The sequence below is a fragment of the Chlamydotis macqueenii genome, chromosome 8 (genome assembly GCF_036417535.1).
Source record: "Chlamydotis macqueenii isolate bChlMac1 chromosome 8, bChlMac1.mat, whole genome shotgun sequence".
Classification (NCBI taxonomy): Eukaryota; Metazoa; Chordata; class Aves; order Otidiformes; family Otididae; genus Chlamydotis; species Chlamydotis macqueenii.
This window is the reverse complement of record NC_141563.1, coordinates 32,110,893-32,133,124: the sequence shown is the minus strand read 5'-3', so window position 1 is coordinate 32,133,124 and position 22,232 is coordinate 32,110,893. Positions and strand designations below refer to the sequence as shown.

Below are 22,232 nucleotides of genomic sequence, written 5' to 3'. Positions count from 1 at the left end.
TTAGCTGAAATGTGGTGACACAGCTGGTCCCATAACTATGCTTACTGCTTGGGATTTTTTTCTTACTTTGCAGCTTTTTATCAATATAGTGCATATGGCTTTCCTCTCCAAGGAGCAATGCTATTTCCAAACTTTCCTCATGTGAATACTACGTATTTTGGAAGGCAGGATTTCTCCCTTCCCCCACCAGCCCTCCAGTTGTGGCTTTTCCTGTCTCTTGTGCCCTTCACTGGCTGAAGATGCACTAGAGCTAAGTCCAGAGAAGCAGTCATGAATCTGGATCCTGTATCCTGCGGGATGCAATCACCAATAATGCTGAGCCTTTGTGCGACTAGTATTTTATTGTATTGATGCTAGCTCATTTCATGTCTGTGGCTCATCCTGGGTTATCTGAAAGTAGTAGTTTTTGTATTAGAACCAGTTTGTCAAATTGTCAAGGAAGGTCCGCCATGTAGCTCTCACCTCCCCTGTAGTCACATCAGTGCTGACCTCCTCTAGCTCTTCAGAGAGAGTGGTTTTCTGTCATATGATACCAGGACAGAATTAGCAAGGCAGAAAGGCTAGAATCAAGAGCTCTCCAGGGTGCACTGCCTTAGTAGGATTTTAAGAGACCATCTGTAAGATGGTCCCCTCAGAAGCTGCATAACTTATTCTGGGAATGAGGAACTTGTTTTGCCAGTGAATTACAGACTGCAGCCCTTTGCTGGCTAGCAAGCGCCTGTACTCTGTCAGTGCAAGCTTGGTCCCGGCTAGGGAGGTCTCTCACTTCTTGTAACCTTGGAGAGGGAAACATGACTGCTTTTAGTGTGGTCAGTACAGCTGTTTTATTTTTTTTCACCAACTTTGCTGTTCGTCAGATCTGTTTTGAGTCTGTAATAATCTGACCTGGGCAGATGAACTTCAGGCTTGAAACCTGGCCTGACACTGTGGAGATGTTTTTGGCCTATAAACCCAAGTAACACCAAGCCAAAATGCAGTGGAGCTTTTCTGCCTTCCAGTGGTCTGTGAGCTCCTGGGCATTCAGTAACCCAAATGATGATTTCTGTGTTGCTAGCTTTGGCAGAGAGAGTCAATATATGTCTCTTGCCCATGCTATTAGCCCGAACATGTTTTCAAATGCATCTTAAATATATTTTTTTTTTCTGAAGGACGCAGAGATGAGAAGTAGTTGCCTTTGCCCACCTGGTGCCACTCTGCACTCCTAGTTGGAAAGCAGCCTGGCCTTTCACATAGACTGAAGACTCAGAGGCGCTCCAGAGCTGATAGTTTTGCCGCCCACTTGCTTCCTTGTGTCTCACCTGAGAAGCTGCACTGTCTGGACTAGTTCTGTTTTGACTAGATCTGCTCATACAGGTTCTGAGGCTCTTTTTACGAGGACATAGGGGGTAGTCTGGAATGGCAGAGGGGCACAGGAGGACAGTGGCTGAGGCAGCTTCTGCCTCTGTTCCTGTAGTGGAAGCAGCTGATGCTTTGTGCCATTTGCTGGCAGAGGGTGCAAAACTCCATCAGTGTCAGAGGTACGTGGCTAAAAGGTACCACACAATCAAGTCCTGTGTGGCTCATGCTTGAATGTGTTGCCTTAAAGCTCTGGTGACCTGCCGGCCAGACGAATTCCAGTGTGGTGATGGGACCTGTATCCACGGAGCAAAGCAGTGTGACAAGGTGCACGACTGTCCTGACAATAGCGACGAAGCAGGCTGCGTCCAAGGTGGGTACAGGCAGCTCTGCACTCCTCATGTTCTGTGGTATAAGTCTGCAAGAGCTGCGTGGCCACTGGAAAACGCTCCTCTGGGCCATGGCATGCTGCTTCCTGTAGAGAGTTTTAAGCCATTCTGGCAGTGGGGTTGCTTGGGAGAGATGATTGTGCTGAGCAGGCAGACTGCATGTCTTGAAAAGTTCCTTGCATGATACTCAGGCTTAATGTTCATTTACTTAATCCCATCCCATTTCTGCTAATGACGCCCTCTTGAAGCTTTATGTCAGGCTTTGTGTTGTCATGAGCCTCTTCTAACTTAGTTGCTTTCCTCTCTTGCCCGACACAACAGAGTCAGCATGTGAAAGTCCCAGCAAGTTTCAGTGTAAGAGTGGAGAGTGCATTGACGGAGGCAAAGTGTGCGATTCACATAGAGACTGCAGGGACTGGTCTGACGAGCCTCTGAAAGAATGTGGTACAGTACTTGCCTTCTACGTGTTGCTCCTGTTGTAACTGCTTCCCCTCTCTTCCATCTGGTGCTCACAGCTTTGAGTGTAACCACATGTAGCTGCTAATGCTATTTCTCACTCTGCTCCTCCTTCCTTGCCTTTATTCTCTCATCACCCTTCATATAAATATAATTACTAGCCATCTGTAAGTTTGAACTGTGCCCTTCTCAGCTCAGCTTTTATTCTTGGAGGGCTGTGTGAACTGACCACGGGACTAGGAACCAGGAATTCCCCCTCTCCCCAGATACTAGTGTCCTGCACAGCACAGACCAGTTTATGTAGCCTCATTGCCTAAATTATCTTTGAATTGTAAGATTATGATAACATCATAAAAAATCAGCATTGGGAACGTGCTTTGAAGGTGAAAACACATAGAGTGGCAGCAATCACTGAGAGATGAATTCAGCCATTGTTGCTGCTTCCCTTAGAAATGACAGCAGATTGCTCTCTGCAGCATCCTGCCAGCTCTGGGCGAGCGAGAATGTGCAAGCCACGAGAGCTGGATTTGCATCGAGGCTGTCAGAGTCAGCAGAGCAGACAGCCCAGACCAGAGAGCTGTGCTGCTCTCCCTAGGGCAGCCCCTGTCTCACCTTGCCCACTGGGCACTGTGGGCACCAGCCCCAATCTGGAGCATTATTCAAACACCACGTTTTTTTTTTTTTTCTTCTCCCCCCCCACCCACCAAGTGCAGAAATGTCTCAGACAGACATCCATTTCCATGATATCATGGAGCACCAGTAGCATGGAGCTCAGTGCCTGCCTCTTAACTCACGTTCAGAAAGAACTGTCAGTCTCTCCTCTGTATCAAGCAAGTAGCGTGTGTGCATGCCTTGTGAGGATGCTCTTAACTTGTGCTTTCAGTATGCCCTTGCTTTCTTCCACACTAATCCACATCTCCCTGTCTTTCTGAGTGGATGTTGCAACTTGTCTGTCTGTGGAGGTCTCCCAACGAAGCTGGCAGCCCAGTTTGTCTTAGGAGACTGGACAGTGGCACGACACAGCTGCACTTGGACCTCAACATTATGATGGTGCCGTGGCTGACTTGGTGCAGTCCGAGGCTGGCAGTGAAGTGTCGTTTGATTAGGAAGCTGAGCAGAGAATAGCCCCCAAAGGGAACACGTTTCTATAAGAGTGCAGAATGATGTGAATTGCTGTGAATGTAACACCCCACCCCCAAGTAATCCAGCAGAAGGCAGGAGGTGCAGGACATGCTCCTCATCTTGGTGTGTCTAGCTGTATGCTAGACACTGCGGTGCCCTCCAAAATTCCCCAAAAAAAGCATGGCAGAAGGCAGAACATCACTTATTTTAGGCAGGCAGTGAATATACTGCTGAAGTGTGGGTAATGGGCAGCAGCTGCCCAGCAGAAAGAGAACAGGCTAATGTCTCTGCCTGGCTCCTCCTCAGCTACTATTGAGAAAGCGCAGCGAGTGAACCAGCACTTGGTTTACAGTCTCTGAATCCATTCCACAAAGCACCTCTGAGACCAGGGAGTCATCTGAGTGAGAGTTTGCTTGTTAGTAAAACAGCCTTTGTAGTATTTCGCAGAGAGCAGTTGTACATGTTTATGACCCAGTTTGCTAGAGGTATCTGCAAGCGCAGGAATAGGTGATACCCATTAATAAACATCATCGAACAGCGACAACACAGTGTGACTCTGTGGACACCTTCCTGGAGCCTAGTGAACTTGCTCTGTTAATAATGCATTGATATCTGTGTGTGTGTGGCTTTGATAGAAAGGTGAAAGCATCCCAGAGCTGAGATGAGGTTCCTTCTGGCATGGTATTTTCCAAGTCTTACTCACTTAATTGGCTTGTGGTTGTTCTCATTTTCTTCCAAGAGCAGTGGTTTAATGGCTGTGCTGTACTGCTCACCTGCAGTGTGCAAGGAAGCAAGAAGTAAAAGATAAATGAAAAATTTGCCTTTAAATTGCATTATAGATTGAAGCAAATCAGTTTGGCTTGTTCTGGTGAGCCCGCTATCCCTGAAATCCCACAGCTTCTGTTCAGCAGTCTATCTTAAGGAGAGGACTTTCTCTTCACCTTATGTAGGTTAATTACAACAAGAAATGTTACTGCTGACAGAAAACTGGCTTTCCTCAACCTCTCATTCAGTTCTAGTTACAGGGATCCATTTAGTCTGTTTCTCATTTCGGCACTTGAAAGCAGGATCAGAGAGGTGGCCTTGGATTACACAGGGACCCAGGAGAGGATGAGGGCTGTTGTTTCATAAATTGCACACTTGAGCTGATGCAGGCTGCCGGCAGAGACTGTCGGGTGGGAGGTGTTTGTGGGAGGACTGTATCTCAGTGCTAATGGAGTACCTCTGGCAGACTGTACTTTGGTGTTTTCTGGAATTTTCACATAGATCATTTTTTGGAGCTAGATGGGAAAATAGTACAGTGTTTCAAAATAGCTGGCCCTTGGGAGATGAGACTCCCCCAGCATGAATTATTAAAGCTCAGAGACACTGTTCAGAAAAGTCAACATGAACCAGCACATGGGGAAGGAGGAGTCTCCTGGAGGGAGCCCTTAGGTCCCTGGGAAGTTTCTCACGTGTGGCAGAACATGCTCAAAGCAGTAGCTCTCTGAGGGAATGAGATGCAGAGATTCACATACGCTGTGTCCCCAGGGCTCCCTGTTCATTTAGCCACTAGCTTTCAGTCCAAATGATCCTACAGTGTTGGTTTGGAATAATAAAGAGCAAAAAAAGTTATATGGTGGTGGCATCCTATCTGTGAAGTCACTCATAAGCTCTATGGGGCCAGCTCCTGGCTACTGAGAGCTGAAGATTTCTGAGGACCTTGCCCTCTCTTAATTTTTTTCAATCTAACTTAAAAGCCTTCCTGTATTACAGATAACCTGTATATCCCTTCCAGGTATTAATGAGTGCTCTATGAACAACGGTGGTTGCTCACACATATGCAAAGACTTGAAGATTGGTTATGAATGTGAATGCCCGCCCGGATACAAGCTTCTGGATAAAAAAACGTGTGGAGGTAATTTACATGCAAACAGCAGTCCCTTGTGTTTCACCATACAGAGACGTGATTATATTCACTTCAGCATTGCTCCATCACAGATGGTTTGATTTCAAGTTATTGATGGGTTTCAAACGCTCCTTTCAGACATAGATGAATGTGAGAATCCAGACGCTTGTAGCCAGATCTGCATTAATTACAAGGGGGACTACAAATGTGAGTGCTACGAGGGATATGAGATGGACACCCTGTCCAAGAACTGCAAAGCTGTAGGTAAGACAACCCCACGGGCACTTAAACTCTGCTTGCTCAACATCGCAACTCCGATAAGAAAATAACGCTTGCAGGGCTGAGGCTAGGGGAACAGAGACAAAAGGAAACTAGCAAAGCAAGCAAGCAAAGACATTTCATTTCGAGCAGCGCAAAACTGCTGCAGTGATAGCAGATGCATCTCTAGGCAAGAACTACTGATCATGCAGATCAGAATATTTTAACAGTGTACAGAGCAACATTACAGTCACTAGTTGGCTGTTTGAAGCTGAAACTAGAAAAGAAAGTCTCTTGACAGCTGTTGTTAAAAACAGTGCAGCAAAACCATGTAGTGGTAGTAGTATTAAAAGCAAGAAAACATCCCAATTAAAGCATGGTATGTTAGCCACCTCTCTGCCCTCCCAGCCTCTTACACAAATACCAACGTGAACACCAGCAGTCTGCTTGACCTTACTGCAAAAATGAATGTTACTGTCAGAGGGACAGAAAGTTGAATTGTGCAAGGCTGAGCGTTAGCCGTGCTGGGGGTTTCTTTAATGGAAATTGTGGGTCTCTTGGGGAAGGGTGAGTTACCTGCAGTATGGAATTGCTTCTCTAGTGTTATCCTGCACATCCGTGTGGCCTTTTTTCTCCGAGGTTCTGTATGCTATGTTCAGTGTCCAGCCATCCTCATAAGGTCTGTTAGTCTCACATCTGCAGTGATTTTAGGACTGACCCAAATCCTGGGATACTGATCTGCTTGTTGGTTAGAAAATTCTGTTGTGCCTGACAGTCTGTGCTGGGAGCCCTGCAGCACAATGTATTCCAGAGCTAGAACCTTGTCCCAGCTCTTCCCTCCCAGTATCATGTTCCTCAGTCCCTTTTTGTCTTTCCCAGTGGAAAGACACTCTGCTAGGATCTTTTACTGGCCACTGTTAGGGACAAACCAGTCTTATCCAGTAAAGCGCATTGTGAGCCTCCCATCCTGTCCATACCTCAAACAAGGAGGTGCACAAAGAATAAACTAAAGCTTCAGCTGTTTGGCTCACAGCTTATTTTAGTGACACTTAAGAACAGAGAATCGCATGGTCTGCTCCTTGCAGTGGGCAAGGATGTGCACCTCTTGGTCTGAGCCTAGAGACAGAGGTGTCTGCATCCCACAAGGAGAAAACTGGCCTCCATGAGGTCCCCTGTGAATAACTGTGGAGGCTGAGGTGCTGGCTGTGGTCTTCTAAGCAAAATAACTTGGGTTTCTATGTGTCCTGCTCTTCTGTGTTGGAAAATTCAAGTCAGCTTTATGCTTCTTGAGAGACTCTGGCCTGAGATCACAACTGCAGTAGCAGTATCACCAGCACCCAGGCTGCAGGCTCTGGCCCTGCAAAAAAGAGACATGAGCTGCCTGAGCCCAAGTGCTCAGGTGGACTGTGTGAGTTCTGCATGTACGTGACAGTCTAAAATTCCTCCCTGGCAGCCAATCCCAGCTTTGCTGGATTCGATGTGGCTCTGCTGTGCCTCAAGTCTGGTTCTCCCTTCCCTCCAGCCAGCCGAGAGGGCTGTCTTTTCCTTGTCCTGGCCACGAGTCACCAAAATCTGGCCCATGTATTTTATATCTAAAATATGTAATTGAAGATGAGGACATTCCCCAGAGTTTTGCTTGTGGCTGAGCAGAATGGGCAGACCAAAAGCAAGTGTGCATCTGGTGTCCACAGAGGTGCTGCAGTTCTCCATGTCCGTGTGCAATAGCTCTGCCTCTGGAAGCCGTTTGCACTTGGTTCTGGTGTGGTGTAAAGCATCCTTACAAAGCAGAGCTATCAGTGACTGATAGTTCTGTTGTTGTTTGAGAAATGAAAGCTGAATTCAGCCCTTAGGTCAGCTGCTAAAATGACAAACGGTTTTATTTTCTGTGGTAGGCAAGAGTCCATACCTCATCTTCACCAATCGCCATGAGGTCCGTAAGATAGACCTGGTGAAAAGGGACTACTCTCGCATCATTCCCATGCTGAAGAACGTCGTGGCGCTGGATGTGGAGGTGGCAACAAACAGAATATATTGGTGTGATTTATTCTACCGAAAAATCTACAGGTAAGGAGCAAGAGAAGGATGTGTGTTGTGGTACCTTTCCAAAGCTGTGGTTCAGTCTGTCCCCCTTAAGGACAGTCTGCCGAAAACAGTGCAGGGTGCAGTGAACCTGAGGGCTTTTCTTCCCTTCCTAGGTTATCTGTTATGGCCCAGACTTTGTGCAGTTATCTGGTTTGATAACATGGGAAGGCATTTTGTCAAGAATAGCCCCTGCTGCATTTGTGCAATTACACACAGAGCCTTGTTTACTGAATCACAATATTGCTGAGCAGTGCTGCATGCGACTGCTGCTGTGCTGCGTGCTCACTGTACGTGAAACCACAAAGGACTTTGCATCTAAATGCACAAAGGAGGCAAATGGTAGGAGCAAGGAGGTAGCAACACAGCTGCCCACTGTAGTCTCTGATAGACTGGGTTTAAATTCACACCACTTGATCACAGTACACATTCTGTAATTCTCATCCTCCCTCCTCCTTCAGCTGTTTTTGTGGTATCCATCACAGTATTATATACCGGGGTTTGTGAGTGTCCCTAGTCAAAAATGCATTTAATTTATGTGCAGAAAATCCCCCATGTATATTCTGATTTGCATAGCTATTGCACCTTATTGCAGCTTCTACCGTGATTTGCTCTGGATTTTAGCTAATGATCAGGCAAAGGTTGATTAGTTCCAGCATGTGGGAGCCAAGCCAGGGTTTCTGCAGGCTGTGGGAGCTCCCGTGCCATTGGCAGGGAAATTTGCCCAGGCTGTGCTGGGTATTAAGCACCTAAGTAGCTGGGCAGATACCTTGAGCGGGCCTCTGAGGCTCTGGAAATATGGAGATGGTTCAGAAGAAAGCTGTCTGCTTTCACTGTGTGTGAGTCTGTAGGCACAGACAGGAGCGGGTAAGGGCTTCATATTCATATGCACAGAATTATTCAAGACGCACTGCTCCTTCTGCAGCTCTCTGACAGTGAATGCCCTCGGGTGCTGGGGGCCCCTGAACAGTGTTCATACCCCAAACCTGGCTATACCAAGCCTTTTTCTTTTTCCAAAGCGCAGAATTTTTCTCTTTCTTACTCCTACTTGCATTAGCTCTGTTGTAAGTCCCACCTTTTTTTTGCAAAGCAAGCTGTGCACCATAACTTCTTAGCAATTAATGATCCTGTTTAAGATGCTGCTACTATCAGTAATATCAAACACTTCTAAACAAGAGGCCACCATGTCCCTCCAGCAGAGAACAGAACTCCACCTGCAGGAGTCCTGTGGGGAAAAGCAGTCTATAGTTGTGAGAAGTACAGGAGGTAATTGCTAGCAAGAGACCCCATCTTTCTTAATGTTCACCTCACTTGCATTTCCAGTCCCTCTCCTATTGAGGTGATGTTCCCAGTGGGGTGTCAGAAGATATTTTATTATATTTTATTTTAGTTACTGGGAGAACTGAAATGTCACCTCTGTATTTCAGCCCTCCCATTTTGAAAGCCGCAGGAGCCCCTCTTGGTTGCCCCGCCAGAGCAGCAGGTCACACTGAGGGTACAGCGCCGCAGCTCGCCGCAGCGGTGGGGAGGAAGTGTGAACATTTCTGTGTCACTGGGCAGGAGTTAATTGACCTGGAGTTGTGTAGTCGGAACGTGTGGTGCTCATCATTCTGAAATAACAGAGGCGTGGAAACATTGTCAGATGCCCTGCAGAGCCCCGTGATACCATTCGTTTGGTGCTGGGTCAGAGAAAAACTAAAACCATGCGTTGTAGTGACGATGCAGTAATGTGCTGTTAATCCAGGCTGGCTCTGCGTAGCCATTCCAGCCTGGGCCACAGACCACAAAACACTGGTAAAAATTCCTGGATTTAGACATTTGTTTCCAAGTCTCTGATCTGATACTTGAGAGCTCAGCTCCTGTATGACTTAATCTTCTCATTCCACAACCAGAGGCAGGATGACCAGTGAACAGAAGTTGTAAATCATCTTGGAGTTTCAAATCTTCAGAGAGAGAGAAAAAAAACCAAACCAACCCTTTCTGCAGTTGGTGACTTTTTAAAGATGTACCCCATTATTCTAAGAGCCAGACTAAGCTCTTGGAAACACTGATGCAAGCTCAGAATAACTCCATTTCAGTTCACTTAGTGCAATTGATACAGGTACAGCGGCAACCGTGCAGAATCAGCCTGTGTGCTGTAGGAGCAACACTGAGTTATGTGTGAAACATCCTTGTGGAGTTTGCTGCCTTTTGTGAACATTTTGAAAGATTTTGAGGCTGCCACTGATACTTACTGAACATTTTATTTGTATCTAACAAGAGATCACTTGCCAAATTAATACAGCTCCATGAATTCCTTTGATGAGTCATAATTAGTTACACAGGTTCTAATTCTGCAATACATTTAAATGTGTTTATTTGCATGCTAAGTTCAACTCTGTTCAGCAGAGCACTGGAGATTTTATTTCTAAGGTCCATAAATCCCATGAATCGATGCTATTGAAGTTAAGGTGCCTGAAGTCAAATGTTTTGCTGAGTTGTGCAGTTCTAGCAGGAAGCAGGTAGAAAAATAAAATGCCAGTTCCCTGTTCTGCAAACGCCTGCCATCCAGATACAGGGAAATAAGAACAAGTTGTTGGAGAAAGCAGAAGGATGCAGCATGCAGCCATAAAGGTTTCTCTGTCAGTCACGCTGCTACACGTGCACTTTCTTCCCGTGGGGGTGGAGTGGTGCTACCCGGCATTCAGCTGGCTGAGGCGTAGCCCCGTGCCCGCTGCACGGCCCTCTGTGCCGTGTGTCAGCCCGGTGACGAGTCCTGTCTTTGCAGTGCCTACATCGACAAAGCGAGTGACACAGCTGAGCAGGTGGTTTTGATAGACAGCCAGCTGAACTCTCCTGAAGGACTGGCAATAGACTGGGTTCATAAGAATATCTACTGGACAGATTCTGGAAACAAGACCATCTCAGTGGCCACTGCAGATGGAAGCAGGAGGAGGACACTTTTCAACAGTGACCTCAGTGAGCCAAGAGCCATTGCTGTGGATCCCACACGGAGGTAGGTGTAAAGACGACAAACGCTCCCTTCACCAACAGTTCCAGTCTTCTTTTTGCCTCTTACAAACTTGTGGGTGGTTCCCAGCTCATCCAGACTTCAGGTGCCCTTTAAGATCAATAGATCCATTGAATTTAAATGGGACTGCTGAGATGGTTCAACTAATTCTTTGCAAGGCCACTGCTGTTAAAGTTAAAGAAATGGACAGATCATGTGTTTGATGGGCCTGAGTGGATCCAGGCACATGGGTTGTGCTGGGAAATGAAGTCGTCTGTCTGACTTGTGTGGGCTACTTGGATAAGTGAAGTCCACATACCTAGCAGACCCACCAGGAGATCGTTTGCATGGGGTTACTCAGGTGAGATTTTGCATTCTGGTGCAAGCCTTGTGGCAGAGTGCCCTGTGGGGACAGCATGTGGCTCCCCTGGGTGCGTATCAGAATGACCTGAAGCGGCGGAGATGCCTTGCTATAACAAGGAGAGAACAGTGCACCTCCTACTCCAATTAGTAGTGCAAATTTCTTACACTAGCGTCCAATTTACTGTTTTATTGCATCTGTCTCTTTCAGGTTCATGTACTGGTCTGACTGGGGAGACAAAGCTAAGATTGAGAAAGCTGGCTTGAATGGCGTGGGGCGGCAGGTGCTGGTGACTGACAACATTGAGTGGCCAAATGGCATCACGCTTGGTAAGTGCCCAGGTTAGAGCTACAGCGGCCACTGTGGCTGACATAAATTTATTTTTATGGTTAAATAGGAAAGCAAAATTTCAAATGTGCAAAGGCACTTGCAAATAAAAATCCTGGAAACACACTCTCACTGCTCATCACCACCAGTGATTTTATTTCAGTAGCAAGCATAGGCAGTAAGTCTTGCTGCATTCAGAACCCTATACTGCAGGAGCTTTGAGTTGCTTTTAGGTGGGCCTTAAGGCAAATTTTGGGGGAGGATGCAGAGCTGCAACAACCCTTTGGAAGTCCAGGAAGTATCAGAGAGTCCTTGGTGCTAGTGTCTCTGGACCTGGGCCTGTCTCAGAAGTGTCAAGATGCTTCATTGGACTGATGAGCACACGCTACACCAAGGGAAGAGGTGCAGCCTGCAGAGCCCGTTCCCCACCGACGTGCCTGCCCAGCCGCTCTGAGTGGGGGCAGCGAGCTGGACCCCATCTCGGGCTGTATCCTGCTGCCACGCAGAGGGCTGTGGTTGTTCTTACTGCTGCACCTAGTTGCAGGAGCGGAAAGGAGGTTTCCTGCCCTCACGGGGCAGCAGGGGACAGAGCTACAACCCTGTGTTTAATGCCATGCAGCTGTGAGGTTCTCTGCTTGGTTTTATATTTGAAAATTCTGGCCATGACAAGGATGTAGGAGAAGCTGCTGCTACCATTGCATAGTGTTGAAGTGCTACTGCTCTGAACAAATAATGTTATCCTTTAGTAATTAAGAAATTAATTAATGACTTGTTTAATTACAGAACTTGTTTTGTGTTGGCACTCATCCACTTGTATTCTGTGTAGTGAATCTCATCCAAAATGAGTGAATTTGCTCCAGGAAGAGAAATACAATGCTTAGCATTCTCAATAACATGGGATCCTTCCCTCCCACTCTTACCTGCACCCTCCCCAAAACCTAGCTGGTTGTGGTAGGAGTGTCCTCACCGCCAGCGTTCCCCCGGCCTACAGCACAAGAAGGGTTTCTGGACCCAGGATTCTTCTTCACTGAAAATGTGTAAATGGCACAGCTCCTTCAGAGATGTTTCATTAGAATCACAGCTGCTGATCTCCAGCAAGAGGCCAAGGACTGAATAGCCTTGAGGCAGATGAAGTTTCTCGCTCAGGCACTGGTGCAGTGACTCTGGGAAGCCCAAAGTGCTTCTGCCCTGCGCCTCCTGCTGCAAAAGAACCTCACTGTACAAAGCTGTCAGTCAGGCATTCCCCCACCACACACCAGCATGTTCCTCCTTTTTAATCCTGTTTATAGGGTCTTATCCCAGCATATCTGGGCACTGATTCAAAACCAGAACCAGTGTAAAAAAAAAAAAAAAAAAGGGCCCAATAATAAAGAGATTAGTCATGCTGCCAGCAGGAAAAACACACTGGGCAAGAGAAAGAGAGTTGCAGGAGCTGTGTGTAATTTTGCTTCATTGTGTTTCACTTCTCAGATTTGCTGAATCAGCGTCTCTACTGGGTAGACTCCAAACTGCATTCACTGTCCTGCATTGATTTCAATGGCAGCAACAGAAAAGTTCTGATCTCTTCTGCTGACGATCTGAGCCATCCTTTCGGCTTAGCAGTGTTTGAGGTAAGAGTCGCAAACGGATGCAGAACAGACTGGATACTGCAGGAGGTCTCCGAGCTCTTCTTGTTCAAAAGCTCTGCCTTTTGCATAGCGCAGAAAGCTCAGCAAGGGCGTTTGCTGCTATAGAAACCACTTAACCTGGTGTGGGTTCAGCCAGGAAGATTGTTTTCTAAAGCCCTTAATTGGGAGCGATGCGTTGTCTCATGCTTTTACCTCATGTAGGACCAGTGCACCTGTGAGGGGCTGGTGGTGCCCAGCGTTAACACCTCCCCCAGAACTGGAAGATGGGTGGTGGGTTTTCCTTCATTTTAATCGAGCCAGCTGTCCATGCAAAGGCCAAAACTATGAGCAAGCGAAGGGAGAAGCCACTTGCTGTGATCAGCAGGTGGGACAGCCATTCACTGAGTGACACTGCAACATGTCTCTGTCTTTTGAAAGTCGGACTTTGAGGGGAGCTGTGTGTGCTCAGAGCAGCCTCGGCTGCTCTCAGCAGCTTTGTTTCACACCGCCTTTGCATACCTGCGCTGCATTTTCTGGTGCCAGCAGAACCCTCAGGGGAGGACAGCCCCTTAAATTTTTCTATGTTGGCTATTTGTTTCCGTTGTCCATCCCAGCATCTGCAGAAGTGTCCTCAGAAATGTTTTCACCTGTCTCGGGAGTCTCTAGGCTTCAGCTGGGAGCATCTGTGCCAGCAAGGCACTGGTAGGGCTCCCCCTGCAGTCACTGGGCACCAGTGCCTTGCTGAGGCTGGGGACTTGGTGTTAACAAGGGGTTTGTTCACCTTGTTCCGAAAGGGCCAGATAATTTTCTTACGGGCTGAATTGCTCCAGTTACAACACACAAACCCTGCCACACATCAGACACACTTCCCTGTCTCCAAAATTGTAGCTCTGATCCTACAAAGATATAGGCCTGTTTTCACAAAGGCTTCCAGTTCCCACTTGAGTATGTTCCATTGAAAACCCAGTTAGTCTTGTAGATTCAGTACTTTTGTACCATTCAGTTGTCACACTGTAGCCTTACTAAAAGCAGTGCAGTAATTAATTAAATAGTACAGTTCGGACCTTCAGATGTCATCAGGGAAGAACTAAGACCTGCTGAGATCTGCAGAAATCACTACGTAAATGGGCATCCGCATTTCTGCCATTAGTTTACGCACTGCCCAGCGGCAGGGCCCAGGGCTAACAGATTCCTTGCAGTTTGTATCTCATGCTTAAGATGTAAAGCATGTGTTTGAAACCGCGTTCCCCGACCTGTCTCAGGAGTACTCCAGGGGTACGGAAGACATAATTCAAATCCCTGTTTTGCCCGGATGGAAGCAGAGGGACAATCCAGCTCTTCCGCTCCTCCTCCCCTGCGAGAGGATTGCCAAGTATCACTCGCCTGGGGCAGTGAAGTCTTCTCTCGTGTAGCTAAGCTCCTTGCTGTGATTATTTAAATTATTCTGGGAACAAACGCTTCAACTTTGGCACCTCACCCTAAGTTGGCGGTAGCAGAGTAAGGTGCCTGGTTGGCTCCCTGTCAAGGTGTGTGTCAGCCTCCTTTCTTGTCTCCTCATTTCACTTCACTAGGTTGGCCTTTGACTTGGTAAAACCCTCTTCCTTAAAACGCTTATTGCTTCCATGCAGTGTGGCTGACATCTAGGTATTGAACTTTGGGCACGGGTTTCCCCAAGACATTGCTGCTCTTTAGCTTTATCCTCAGCAGCAGAGTTTGGAAGGATCTCTGGGTTATTTAACCTCTGTGCACCCTTCCTCATCTGAAAGGCTGGTTAGAATAACAGACGACTCTTTTGGTTTTGGTAATTTGCCCTTGTTCTCCAGGAATGTGGCTTTCCTTACTGAAATACATGTGGTTTTTAGCAGGCAGCAGAATGCATAGCCGACCGAGCAACTGAATACTGATAACTGCAATTCTTGTGTATCTCCTTGACTAGTTAGTTTGCGTCTTCAATCATAGTATGCCATGCAAAAGATATTAATAAAAAAGAGAAATAGATACTCATTTTCCTGGTGTGCTCTACGCACTGGCCTCTTCATAGATACGTGTTTAATGCAGGTCTGACCTTTGGAAAGGAGAAAAAAAACAGCAGAGATAACAAAAGTTTCTAGTATGGCCCTTTGGTTCTGCTCATGATCCACTGTGTCTCTTAAAGAATAAAATAGTTCAGAAACAGAATGGATGCTACTCTTCTGTACTTAACCAAATTTCTGCTCCCTCATCCCAGTCTCATACATACTCAGAATTACTAGGCACTTTATAAAAATGTAGGATTGCTGTGCTTTTGAATAGAAGTAGCATGAACCGAAGGTGCCCCAAGGTAGGAACACAGCGCGTTGACTTTGTGACTGCTGGAGTTTAATCCAGCTTGAGTTGGATTTGAGCAGGGCCAGGTCAGAAATCCTATCCATTTCCTGCAGGACAGAGTGTTCTGGACTGATCTGGAGAATGAAGCGATCTTCAGCGCAAACAGGCTGAATGGCTTGGACATCTCTGTTTTGGCAGAAAATCTCAATAATCCCCATGACATCGTGGTATTTCATGAATTAAAGCAGCCCAAAGGTAAGATACCTCCGGGCATCGTGGCCCTAAATCAGGTTTATTTGAACTAGTAAATGAAATGCTTCCTGATGGTTCTTGATGAGAGAGAGAAAGCACAGGTGATAATGTCAAATCAATGCCTCATGTTTGAAGTTCCTGCATAATTAATTCAGTGACAACATTTATTGAGAAGTCTGCAATTTGTTAATAGCTGTTTAATTAGCATCTTTGATAACAGTGAGTTGCTCCCATCACTGTGATGCTTGCCATTCATTACATATTTGGGCAGTTTTATAGCAGAGTGTAAGGTTTCACTGTACTCCACACTGTCGAGATGCTTACGCAGCCCAATTAATTGAGGTAGGAAGTGGAAGAGAGTCTTCTTACAGGACTTTGCCAAGAACAGGAAACAAATAACTAGAAAAATAACTTGTCTTTTCTTCCATCCTTGAACAGCTCCAGATTCCTGCGAGCTCAGCTCCCAGCCAAACGGAGGCTGTGAGTATTTGTGTCTTCCGGCGCCTCAGATCTCTCCCCATTCTCCCAAGTATACGTGTGCCTGTCCTGACAATATGTGGCTGGGTCCTGACATGAAGAAGTGCCACAAAGGTAAGTACAATCACGTCACTGTTCCGCTGTTCCAACAAAATCATACTTACAGTGAACCTATTTCCTGGTGGTGGAAAACAAACTCCAGCTTTTGTGTTCCACATACTTGCTGCCTTCTGAACACAGCATTGTGGTGTCCTTTACTGAACACTTGCTTATTTTTGAAAGCATAACCAGAAAACAATACAGCAGGAAGAGGAAAAAAGGGATAAGGCCCAGCACTAAGAGTGTGAGTGGTCAATAAATCGTTAAAATTTGCTACATTAATTGCCCTATAGATTCTGGATCTGGAGAGGCCACAGTCATTGCTGACAATATCCTACAGAGATGGGTAGTTTCGGTGTGGTTTTCCCTATCATGCAAATAGTTCCTGCTACAAATTCAGTATCTTCTGATGTACTGAAAAAAAAACACAAGTTTTTGAACTTAACTACCTTCTATCCACAATGCTTTGTTACTACTAGTTAAGTTAAGCTTGACTGCAAGAAAATAATTTCTGTAGCTTTAGGCAGAGAGCTATTGATAGTCTGAATACAGTAAACAGAATTGGAATTTGGTTTCTGCCTCTTATCAGTAAACATAACAATCCTCCCCAGATCTATATCACCATTTGTGATTTGCTTTGCATACTTACTTTAACCAGATTTCATTGTTGCTCTTGCTTTTCAGAACTTCCAACTGCTTCAACTGCTGTACTGGTTTCTACAACCACAGCATCTCGTACTGCCAGCACCACGACCATCACAACTGTACTTGGCAGTGCCAGTAACACCACTGAAGTTGTCCCCAAAGCTGTATCAGAAGCTACAATTACAACCCCAAGTTTTCATTTACCTTCCGCCACATCCATCCTGGTAGATTCTGAGATGACCACTGGAAACAGCAATTTATCACAGCACTGTAAGAGAATTAGATTCCTCTTTTCTTTTTCTGTATATACTGTATCACAAAAACTCAGGCACTGGGGGGAGACCTGACCTAACATCTGAGTTATAAACTGGTCAGATGCAGGCACATCCTGTTGCATAGCGGGAGACATCAGGTGCTCCTCCTGCAGACATCCCTGACCTGATGGCTGATGTGATTCTAGTCACCTGGGGTGTTAAGGAACTTAAATCGGGTTTTCATCCAGCACACGTGAAATGGACTCTAGCGATGAGGCCCTGAGAGTTCACAATAGTCCTTGCCTTCTGCCTGATCCTAGTTCATCCCAGCCTCGGTGCTGTTCGTAGTGCTGCGTACCGTAACACAGAACAGTTGGGGCTGGAAGGGACCTTTCAAGGTCATCTCGTCCAACAACATGGATGATTCTACAGGTCCTTCACCTATTTTAATTGTTAATGAGATCCAGCACAAGTTGTGGGTGAAAAATGCCTCCCGTCCAGCTTTAGCCTGCTGGATGTTTGTAATTACTGCAGCCCAAGACAAGCTGCATCTGGTTTGCATGGCTGCGCTCTGTGTGTTAATGTGGCCTCAACGTGACATACATTTGAAGATTTGCATTACGAATCAGAAAAGTACCCCGACAGAGAGTAACAGGCTCTCCTCAAGTTCACCTACGTAATGAGTAATGAAACACCAGCCTACCGTCTCAGTGCTAACCTGTCCCTCTGGATGGTGCTACCAAGGCAAAGCAGAAAAGCTGAACTGCTTGTCTGGGGGGAAAAAAAAAAAAAATCTGGTGCAGAGATAAGACTTTACTCTTCAGGACTGTCATTCAAGACCTCAAACAGATCTAGATTGCTTTAAAAACAGTAATTTTTTTTGTTTGTTTGTTTCATTGAGCAGAGTAGGCAGTTTCCACTGCATCTGGAAAGCAAAACTAAACTCTCCCTGTTTGACTAGGGTGCCTGTTTGTAGTGATGCAGCACACTGTACTGCGTGTGGGAAAGCAAAACCCAATTTCTAAAATTCATTCTTGTAAGTTCTTTTTGTGCAAATTTATTTCAAGTGCAATAATTATCTTTTCAGTAAGCCGTGGAAGCAAGGTGTTTTAATTGTCCACATCTGAAATAATTAAGTAAATAACTGTGTAATAGAACAACCTGCCACAGGGAAGTATTTAAAAGGATAAATTGCCTTTTATGTTCCACCGTGTATTGGTGTATCAAAAGACAAAGCCACAATTAGTTCCTCCTCTCTCAATTCCTCATATTTTAGCAAAACTGTATTTTCTATGCTGATCTTCTATTATAAGAGCTCAGAGCAAATCTTTTAAAGTATATCACTTGAAAGGCATATTGATTATTTTTTTTTAAATTATTTTTCCTTATAGGTGTTTTTCTTCTTGTAAATGCAGTATTGAATTTTGGGGTCATTCTTGCAGGCTGAGGCAGACGGCAGCAATGAGCGACGTATGTGTTGACAAACTCCTTAGCTGTAAATAATAAAGAAAAAAATAATTAAAATAAAAAGCTGTGCAGATGACTTTGAACTACATTCTTTTTGTGACAGCTCAATGAATTATTAATTGTGTCAGTACTAGAAGGTGTTCTAGTGTGGATTTTCAAGAGCACTGTTCACCATCCCCTGATCCATGCATGGAATTTGCATTAAATACCATGTTTTTTAAAACTGGCCTCCTTTTTTGTGCTTGAAAATTAGAGACACAAGTTACAGGCACTGACTCCTCTCTCTGGCAACGCTGTACTGAGCACTTCCCTCAGCTGGCCGTGCGCTCCTGGTGCGCAGCCCTGCGAGGGCAGTGGCACTTTATGGCCAGGCTGTTTGTTGCTCCTGAGAAGAAACTGCTCAGTTTAGCCCACATCTGTGTGTATATGTTTTTCATCTTCTCGGAAATAATTTGATTACAAAAACTTTCTGATGGGCAGAACATCATGGTTACTAACATAAGACATTATTTAGACGTGGCTTTAAAACCAGCAAATGAGTTAAATGATCAGAACAACTTCTGTAATTACAGATGGAAATAACGACCAAGGCTTTGATTCAACTGTGACAGCGGCTGTTATTGGAATTGTCATTCCTGTCGGTAAGCTGATTTGATTTAACCTTTGAAGGAAATTGTACCAGACTGCTGGTGTAAATACACTCTTCTGCTTTTCAGGGTTGGGGGTGGGAAAGAGGACAGGAACTGCTGAAATGGGGAAAAGTAGCCTGACTTTAAGAAAACCGTACAAGGGTGAATATTGATGTGGGAGCATCCCGACAGATTCATGCCTGGCTAACAGCCCTTTCTTTCCCCTTTCCTCAGTGGTCATTGGCTTGCTGTGCATGGGGGGATACCTCATCTGGAGAAACTGGAAACGGAAGAATACTAAAAGCATGAATTTTGATAATCCAGTATATAGGAAGACAACGGAAGAGGAAGATGAAGACGAAATCCACATTGGGCGGACTGCCCAAATTGGACACGTCTACCCAGCAGTAAGTATCTGAGGAAACTGCTGATGGAGAAGATAAATTTTGTTGAGAGTTTAGATACAGAATTATCTCCAGCCAGTTACAGTGTTGGTTATTTGCCACATAATGACAAAAAACAGAACTTCTTTAATAATCATTGAATAGGCAGAAGCCTCAGATATTCTATTTAAATGAAGAATAATTGTCCTAGTCTGTATACTTAGCGAGCCAGCAAGTGTAAAGCTAGCTGCCTCAAGAGCTCGTTACATGACAGCTGACTACTTCTCCTCTACCAGATACCATTTTATCTGTGCTTAGACTGCTACCAAGTGTCTAAACTATCTTAAGGATCACTTGAGTTTCTCTGCAAACCAGGGAGAGTATTTTCTCTGTAATGTAACAGTGTAAAGAAGAGTCAGATTCCTCACAAGGAGGAGTGAATGAGGTTCTGTAAGAAGTTAAGGAAATTTGCCTTGGCAAGATTGCGCTTTACCAAAAGCAAGCACTCATTTTGATAGCGAGCCCTGTCTATGCAGAAGAGGAGAACCTGTTCTGCTTGGCAGTTTGTAAAGGAGCCTCCTTCCAAGCAGCAGCCCTGGTGAGATGAAGCACTGGCAGTTACAACTGCATTGTGTTTTCAGAAGAGAGCATAAAGATCCGTAAGTAATAAGAGAAGGCAATATAGCTTCTGCAGGTAGGCAGGCACGTAGGAAATGCTGTGTATTATCCCAGGGTCCTCCTAGGGATCCCACTAGAGGAGGTGTCATCCCTTACGAGGAACTTTATCCGATACACAAGTGAAGTAAACTTACCAGCCCCTCTTTAGTAACCCTTGAGTGAGTGACTCCATTTGGGGGAAAAAAAATCAGTGCATAAAATAGATTTGTCACCAATACACTAGGGACAACAGGGAGATTTTTAACAAGAAATACAAGTTAGCAACAGTATCACAAGTTTTCTCAAATGTGGTGGGTTTTTGGTGTTTTTTTTTTCCTTCACAGCGTGTAGCATTAAGCTTAGAAGATGATGGGTTGCCGTAAGGATGAAGCTGCTGCTCCAGTCAACACACTGAACAAATTTGCTCTGGATCACAGAACCTGCATCTTCTTTTTGATCGTTATTTATGTTGCAGAAGGGTAACCACAAAGTTATAATGAACTGCAGACATCCAAAGGATGTGAGAGTTTTGTATGTATAATCTTTTATACACATTTTAACTTGTTGCACTACCCATTTGTGATAGTGAATAAGCGACAGCTGAGCTACTAACTCAATGTACATAACTAGCCAGGCTGGCGGTTCGGTAGCTATTGCTTTATTTTAAGACTATATTTATAGATACTTTGTAAATATGTTGAATATGCTTTGTGGCTATCCATCAACATAAGTAAAACAAATTCTGTACAGCAGTTTAGAAATATTTATTAACAAAATCTGGATTATAAGATCTGCTTTGTAAATATAGTAGAGGAGTGAGAGTATTTATTTTTTGTATGTTTGGCTTGCTGTGCATAGATTATCTGTGTATATATCTATCTAGTCTAGATAGATATATAGGCATATAAATATATACATATATAAAAATATATACATATATTTTAAAACTACTAGCCTACATTTATGAAAATTAGGGATAATTGAGTTTTTACAGGATGTTTGAGAAGTTTGCTTTGAAATCTGAAGACACTAAGTAAGAAAGAGCTGTAGGGTAAAAGATGGCTGACAAAGGAAGCACTCCCACAACAAGCAGAGCTCCTCGTTTCCAAACCGGCTCGTAAGGGTTGCTTTTACATTTCCCAGTCTATCCAGGGAGATTCATCTGCAGTGCTTTTAACTGGAGAGCTACTGCTTATAGCATTTCGGTCAGGAGAAACTCTTACAGCGCCCAGTTTTTTGCGTTGTATTGTTGCTTTTTATAGCTTGGTACAAATTTGATTTAGGTTGTTTGTTTGTTTCTAAATATAAATCCAAATGGTTTTCCCCACTGGGAATCTTTCATCTCTCAAACAAAGATTTAGCCATATACTTCCATACCCCCAAAGAGAGCACTCTCATGTGGTTCATCAGGAAAAAAAGCCAACACAATAACAAAAGTTAATTCCATCCCTCCTTGCCCTTTTCCCCTGCTCATACTGATTAAGAGTCCAAATTTAGGAGATGCTGTGGGCCAGTGTCTTAATTCAGCATATGCAGAGTTCTTGAGGCGCAGCAATTATCTTCCAAACGACTGCCAATGGAACAACCTGCACCATGGTAGGCCTCCCAAACCACAGAGCAGTAGGCAAGGATGTTAAAAATTCACAGCCTTATCAGTACCTTTGGCTGGGTCATCCTGCACCTTCCAGAAAAAAAAAAACAACAGGTTTTTTTCTCATCTCACTGAGATTCCCGGGGAATTCTATGGGATGTGAGTACACTTACCTACCCCTGCATACTGGACTAGCACCTCCCTGAACCGTACCAAAACCGAGAGACATCTTCCTAGCGTTCTTACCTCAGTCCAAGCTTTTGTATTAAAGTGAGTAGAAGAAACTCAACCTGGATAGGTTTAGTTTAGTTTTTTTTTTCTTTTTTCCTTTTTTTTTTCTTTTAGAATAAATTACAGTGTAATTTGAGCTGGAAGTTGATTCTTGACTAAGAAAAGAAAGAAAGTGTCTAAAGTTAAGACCAGGTTGGACAGGGCTCTTAGGAACCTGATCTGGTTGGAGATGTCCCTGCTCCCTGCAGGGGGGTTGGACTGGATGGGCTTTGAAGGTCCCTTCCAGCCCAAACCATTCTGTGATTCTATAAAACCTAGGATGCATTACAAACATAATATATAATCTCAAAATACTTCATGGCTTGCATAGACAATACAGAAATAATCAAGCATCCTTCTATTCAAATTTTATATTTTAATGCAGTGAAA

At 44.8% G+C, this 22,232-nt stretch overlaps 1 protein-coding gene across 2 annotated transcripts in view; it reads left to right on the top strand.

Moving 5' to 3' along the window:
• The window catches only part of LRP8 (LDL receptor related protein 8), a 182,048-nt gene extending 160,722 nt beyond the window's left edge, over nt 1-21,326 (top strand). The window contains exons 6-19 of one of the 2 annotated variants that reach the window (XM_086753024.1): nt 1,586-1,708; nt 2,046-2,168; nt 5,080-5,199; nt 5,329-5,454; nt 7,341-7,512; nt 10,295-10,522; nt 11,088-11,206; nt 12,675-12,814; nt 15,232-15,373; nt 15,809-15,961; nt 16,631-16,861; nt 18,885-18,953; nt 19,176-19,348; nt 20,326-21,326. In XM_086753024.1, the coding sequence (XP_086609150.1) occupies nt 1,586-1,708; nt 2,046-2,168; nt 5,080-5,199; nt 5,329-5,454; nt 7,341-7,512; nt 10,295-10,522; nt 11,088-11,206; nt 12,675-12,814; nt 15,232-15,373; nt 15,809-15,961; nt 16,631-16,861; nt 18,885-18,953; nt 19,176-19,348; nt 20,326-20,364 (1,958 nt within the window). In that variant the 3' untranslated portion in view covers nt 20,365-21,326. The remainder of the gene's footprint in view (nt 1-1,585; nt 1,709-2,045; nt 2,169-5,079; nt 5,200-5,328; nt 5,455-7,340; nt 7,513-10,294; nt 10,523-11,087; nt 11,207-12,674; nt 12,815-15,231; nt 15,374-15,808; nt 15,962-16,630; nt 16,862-18,884; nt 18,954-19,175; nt 19,349-20,325) is intronic. The other variant, XM_086753025.1, reaches the window with a different exon arrangement.
• The last annotated feature ends 906 nt before the right edge of the window (nt 21,327-22,232 follow it).